This window comes from Apteryx rowi, unplaced genomic scaffold, assembly GCF_003343035.1.
Source record: "Apteryx rowi isolate R43461 unplaced genomic scaffold, aptRow1 scaffold_498, whole genome shotgun sequence".
NCBI classification, from domain to species: Eukaryota; Metazoa; Chordata; class Aves; order Apterygiformes; family Apterygidae; genus Apteryx; species Apteryx rowi.
Window position 1 is genome coordinate 127862 of NW_020450758.1, and position 6172 is coordinate 134033.

Below are 6172 nucleotides of genomic sequence, written 5' to 3' on the forward strand. Positions count from 1 at the left end.
CCGCGGCGAGCGGCGACCCCGGGGCGAGTGGGGACCCCGGGCCGAGTCAGACCCCCGGGGCGAGCGGCGACCCCGGGGCGAGCGGCGACCCCGGGCTGAGTCAGACCCCCGGGGCGAGCGGGGCCCCCGGGGCGAGCGGCGACCCCGGGGCGAGTGGGGACCCTGGGGACAAGTGGGGACCTGGGGGTGAGCGGGGACCCTGGGCTGAGTCAGCCCCCCGGGGCGAGCGAGGACCCCGGGGGACCGGAGACCCCAGGGTGAGTGGGGACCCCGGGGACAAGTGGGGACCTGGGTGTGAGCGGCAACCCCGGGCTGAGCCACCACCCTGGGGCGAGCGGGGATCTGGGGATGAGTAGGGACCTCAGGGTGATCCAGCACCCTGGAGCAATCTGGGGATCCAGGGATGAGCGGGGACCTCAGGGTGATCCAGCACCCTAGGGCAAGCTGGGGGTCCTGGGAACAAGTGGGGACCCTGGAGTGAGCAGGGTCCCCAGGATGATCCAGCACCATGGAGCAAGTGGGGATCCAGGAATGAGTGGGGACCTCAGGGTGATCCAGCACCCTGGAGCAAGCTGGGGGTCCTGGGAGCGAGTGGGGATCCAGGGACAAGTGGGGTCCCCAGGGTGAGCCACCACCCTGGGACAAGTGGGGAACCAGGGATGAGTGGGGTCCCCAGGGTGAGCCAGCACCCTGGAGTGAGCTGGGGGTCCTRGGAGCAAGTGGGGACCCTGAGGTGAGCGGGGATCCGGGGGCGAGCGGGGTCCCCAGGGTGAGCCAGCACCTTGGAGCAAGCTGGGGGTCCTGGGANGGGGCGAGCGGGGTCCCCAGGGTGAGCCAGCACCTTGGAGCAAGCTGGGGGTCCTGGGAGCAAGTGGGGACCCTGGAGCAAATAGGGATCCAGGGATGAGTGGAGTCCCCAGGGTGATCCAGCACCCTGGAGCAAGCTGGGGGTCCTGGGAGCAAGTGGGGACCCTGGGGTGAGTGGGGATCCGGGGGCGAGCGGGGTCCCCAGGGTGATCCAGCACCCTGGGGCAAGCGGGAATCCAGGAACCAGTGGGGACCTCAGGGTGATCCAGCACTCTGGAGCAAGTGGGGATCCAGGGACGAGTGGGGACCTCAGGGTGATCCAGCAGCCTGGGGTGAGCTGGGGGTCCTGGGAGCAAGTGGGGACCCTGGGGCGAGCGGGGATCCGGGGGCGAGCGGGAGCGAATGAGGACTTTGGGGCACGCGGGGACCCCCGGGGGACAAGGGGGGACCCTGGGGACAAGGATGGCTCCCCGGGGGGGGGGAGCGGGAACTGCGGGGCCTCGGCACTGCCTGGCTCCCACGCTCGCCTGGGGGGGGGGGACACGGGCACCAGGAGCAGCCGGGCCCCCCCCTGCCTCGGGAGCCGCAGCTCTCCGACGCCGGACACCGGAGCGGCTGGAAGCACCAGGCGCCCACATCCGGGGCTCCGACGGCGCCGGCAACCGGCAGCGATGCAACGGGGGAGCGTGCGGCGCTGGTGCCAGCGGGGATGCCGCCAGCCGCGTTGCCTTTCCGGGGGCTGCCGGGCCTGGCGCCGGTGCAGCGGGGTCGCGGTGCCCTTGGAGCACCCGGAATGCCGTGTTGCCGCGGCCTGCTCCGGCGCCGCTCCGCCCCGGCAGCRCAAACAGGCGCCGCCGGGGAAACCGGTCCCCGGGGATGGGAACCACCGCAGCCCCCGCCTGCGCTCCCGACATGCCGGGGGCTCCCAGYGTGCCGGGGGCTGCGGGGCGCCACCTCTCCCTGTTGCAAAATCCCTGTTTTGCAGAATCCTGCGTCTTGCCGCTCTTCCTCGGGCTTTTGTGAGCGACCTGCYGAAAGCTCCGTGTTTTTTATTTATTTGTCGGGGTTTTTCTCTCTCTTTCTTTTCCTTTCCGCCGCTGCGTAAGCGAGGGAAAGCCGAGCGCCGGAGGCCCCGTCCCGCCGTGCTCCCCCCCTCCCCTTTCGCCTCCCGGCGCCATTAGGAATGCAGCTCTCGTCCGACCTGTTTCCCGGGAGCCTGGAAACGCAGCGGGTTTGTGCCGCTGGGGCCCCACGCAGGCGCGGGCTGATTCGGCGGCGGCGAGACGCGATCCCGCCKCCGTCTCCCTTCACCATCCCGCCGCGGGCCGGGAGAGCCTTGCTCCGGGCCGCATCCCGATCATCCCTCGGCCCCTCCGCTATCCGCCCGCCCGCGCGSTTATTTCGCTTTGCTTTTTGCCCCGCGTCCGATAGGAGCCTGCCGGCTTGCGGCTTGCGCCCGTCGCCGCTCGTGTTTTTCCGGTCCGGGACTACGGCATCCGTGCCGAGCCGGGGAAACGTTGCAAAAGCGGCAGCCCCGCGCCCTCCACCTCTCCTTGGCCGTGCTTCCTCCTCCTCCTCCTCCTCCTCCTCCTCCTCGCCTGGCACACACCAGAGTCAATATTGACTCAGGGCCGGGAGCTCCCGGGCGGCGCTCCCGTCGTGCCGGCTCCGGAGCTGGGGGTGCGCCGCCCCGTTCCTCCCCGATTTCAGACCTCCGGAGCGGCCGGGAGAGGCGGCTTTGGCACGGCGGCGTTACGGAGGGAGCCGGCGGCCCTGCCGGCAGCACGATGCTCCGGCCCGGCTGCGGAGCGAGGCTCAGCGGAGGACCGGAGCAGGAATAGCATCCGGAGGGCRGCACGGCAGCGCCGGTGCTGCACAGCCCCCCGGCTCGCGGCCCCTGCCGAGGACGGCAGCTTTTCCTTTCTTCTCCTCCTTTTCTTTCCAATGCTTTCGCTGCCATGGTTACCGGGAGCCTCCGGAGCGGAGCGGCGAGGCTGCTGCTGCGGGAGCTCCCTGCGCCGCCGCTGGAGCCGGGTGCCCCCAGCTCCGTGCCGGTCCCCYGCCACCGCTGTGGGGAGGCAGCCGGCCCCGGGGGAGCCATGGAGCTGCTCCCTGCCTTTCCCACCGGCCTGCGCCCGCGAGGGGTTGGTGGCGCTTGCTGTGGGAGCCGCGGCGCTCCGTCTTGCCCGGATCGGAGCCGGTGCTCTCCGGCAGAGATGGAAACCCTGGAGGGTGTTGCAGTGTCCTGTCCATGCAATGCTCCATCCATGCAGTGTCCCACCCATGCAGTGTCCCACCAGTGTGGTGTCCCATCTGTGCAGTGCCCCATCCATGCAATGCTCCATCCTTGCAATGTCCCACCAGTGTGATGTCCCATCTGTGCAGTGCTCCGTCCATGCAATGCCCCATCTGTGTGATGTCCCACCCGTGTGATGTCCCATCCGTGCAGTGCCCCATCCGTGCAATGCTCTGTCCATGCAATGTCCCACCAGTGTGGTGTCCTATCCGTGCAATGCCCCATCCATGCAATGCCCCATCCATGCAATGTCCCGCCAGTGTGGTGTCCTATCCGTGCAATGCCCCATCCATGCAATGCCCCATCCNTGCAATGCCCCATCCATGCAATGCCCCATCCATGCAATGTCCCGCCAGTGTGGTGTCCTATCCGTGCAATGCCCCATCCATGCAATGCCCCATCCTTGCAATGTCCCACCAGTGTGATGTCCCATCTGTGCAGTGCTCCGTCCATGCAATGCCCCATCTGTGTGATGCCCCATCTGTGTGATGTCCCACCAGTGTGGTGTCCCATCTGTGCAGTGCCCGTCCATGCAGTGCTCCATCCATGCAATGTCCCACCAGTGTGATGTCCCATCTGTGCAGCACCCCATCTGTGCAATGCTCCATCCGTGCAATGTCCCACCAGTGTGGTGTCCTATCCGTGCAATGCCCCATCCATGCAATGCCCCATCCATGCAATGCCCCATCCTTGCAATGTCCTACCAGTGTGGTGTCCCATCTGTGCAGTGCCCTGTCCATGCAATGTCCCATCTGTGTGATGTCCCACCCGTGTGATGTCCCACTAGTGTGGTGTCCCATCTGTGCAGTGCCCCATCCATGCAATGCTCCATCCATGCAATGTCCCACCAGCGTGATGTCCCATCTGTGTGGTGCCCTGTCCATGCAATGACCCATCCATGCGATGCCCCACTGGTGTGGTGTCCCGTTGTTGCAATGCCCTGTCTGTGCAGTGCCCCACTGGTGTGACATCCCGTCYGTACGATGCCCCATCCGTGCGGTGCCCCATCCATGCGATGCCCTGCCGTGCCGGTCCCACCTGAGCACGGGGAGGAAAGGGAGCCGGGGGTCAGCCCGAGCGGCTCCGGGGCGTCCCCGCGCGAGCGGCAGGGCTTTTCCAGCACCGCGTCCTGCTGAGGCCCGATAGCTCGGCTCACCCCCCCGCCCGCTGGGCGCCCCCGGGCTGGTGACGGAGGGACACAAGCGGTTGGTCCCGCGCGACGGAAGGACACAGCTCCGTAGGCGCATCCTTGGCTGCAGCGGCCGTGGGAACCGCGGGATTCAGGGCACCGCTGCCTCCCTGCTCCGAATCGGAGCCCGGCTCCCGCGTCCCCCGCAGCACCGTGCCACCACCGGCGGGCCGAGGGCTTGCAGAAAGCGAGCGTTAACGAGGGCGTCTTCGTCGCGGGAGGGACGCGGGGGAGGTCACGCGTCACCGGGGCTTCGCCGAGGAGCGCGGGTGCCGCGAGTGCCGGCGGYGCGGCGGCGGCGGCGCCCGGAGCGGTTCCTTGACCCGCCGGCCCCTGCAGTGCAGGATGGAGTGCAAGGACGTGCCGGCGGAGACGCTCTACGACGTGCTGCATGACATCGAGTACCGCAAGAAGTGGGACACCAACGTCATCGAGACCTTCGACATCGGGAAGCTGACGGTCAACTCCGACGTGGGCTACTACGCCTGTGAGCGGGGGGCGACCGGGAAGGGGGGGGTGTGGAAAGGGCCCGGCAGCTCCCGCGGCACTGGTCCGGCTTGCACGGCTGGGAGGGAAGGTGTCTCACCCCCCCCTCCCCACTCCCCAATTTTGCCCGCTGTCCCCAGGGAAGTGCCCCAAGCCCTTGAAGAACAGGGACGTCATCACGCTGCGCTCCTGGCTGCCCATGGGCACCGACTACATCATCATGAACTACTCYGTCAAGCATCCCGTGAGTCCCGGCCGCGCGGCGGCGGCAGCGGCGGGGGGGGGACCGGGATGATTCAGAGCTCAGGGGGGGCTTGGACCGAGGCCACCTGATGCTTGCAAGAAGATGGGGCAGGAGAAGCTGGAGCCCATCAACGCTGTCACCCCCGTGGGTCCCCGGTTTTGGGGAGAGGGTGCTGCACCGGGCCGGGGAGGGGGATAAGGGGGGGCTGCTCCACTCCAGGCGGGCACTGACGCTGCCCTCCCCCCCCCTTCTCCGCAGAAATATCCGCCCAGGAAGGACATGGTGAGAGCGGTGTCCATCCAGACCGGCTACCTGGTGGAGGGGAAGGGGGCCAAGAGCTGCAGCATCACCTACCTGGCGCAGGTGGACCCCAAAGGTAACGTGGGGGGGGCCAGGGGGGCCGGTGCTTTATTATTAACAAAACGCATGCTTTATTTTGGGTTTTTTTTCCCTCCTTTCTTTGAAAGCGGGAAGATTGACCCGCATCTTAATACCGGTTTTTCTTCCGCGCCGGCGGAAGGCGGAAGCAACCCGGGAGGAAACTCCGGGTTTGCATTTCCGATGCAACCCGATGGCGCTTCCCGGGCTTCGGTTTCGCCCAGAAACCTCCGATTTTGCTYGAAGCCGCTTTTTGCTTTTCCCCGTCGCTCCTGGGCACTGGAAAGGGAGCGGGATGGGGGAATGGCGCGGAAAGGTGTCACGACCGCGCGGGGTTCTCAGCCCGGCTCCTCTCGCTGTCGTTGCCGCCAGGTTCCCTGCCGAAGTGGGTGGTGAACAAGTCGTCGCAGCTCCTGGCGCCCAAGGTGAGCGCGGGGCGGGCGGACGGACGGGCGGACGGACGGACGGGCGGTGGGGTGGCCGCGGGCGCCCGCCGCTCACGCTGGCCTTCGTCGCAGGCGATGAGGAAGATGTACAAGGCTTGCCTCAAGTACCCGGCGTGGAAGCTGCGGCACAACCCGCACTTCAAGCCCTGGCTCTTCCCGGAGCAGAGCCCGCTGCCGGCCGTGGCCCTCTCCGAGCTCTCCATCCAGCACGCCGACTCCCTGGAGAACATCGACGAGAGCGCCCTGGCCGAGGCCAAGGACGACCGCGGCGAGGCCAGCGACGACGACGCCGTCAACTGAGCGATTGCCCCCCCCAAACCCGCACC

The 6172-nt window shown here is 67.8% G+C and overlaps 1 protein-coding gene across 1 annotated transcript; it reads left to right on the top strand.

The window, feature by feature from the left end:
- Positions 1-4631: 4631 nt before the first annotated feature.
- On the top strand, positions 4632-6166 carry STARD10 (StAR related lipid transfer domain containing 10). The gene is made up of 5 exons (XM_026079267.1): positions 4632-4779; positions 4919-5022; positions 5281-5398; positions 5773-5825; positions 5919-6166. The coding sequence occupies exons 1-5, from the start codon at positions 4638-4640 to the stop codon at positions 6144-6146; spliced, it is 645 nt and encodes a 214-aa protein (XP_025935052.1). The 5' UTR covers positions 4632-4637; the 3' UTR covers positions 6147-6166.
- Positions 6167-6172: the final 6 nt, after the last annotated feature.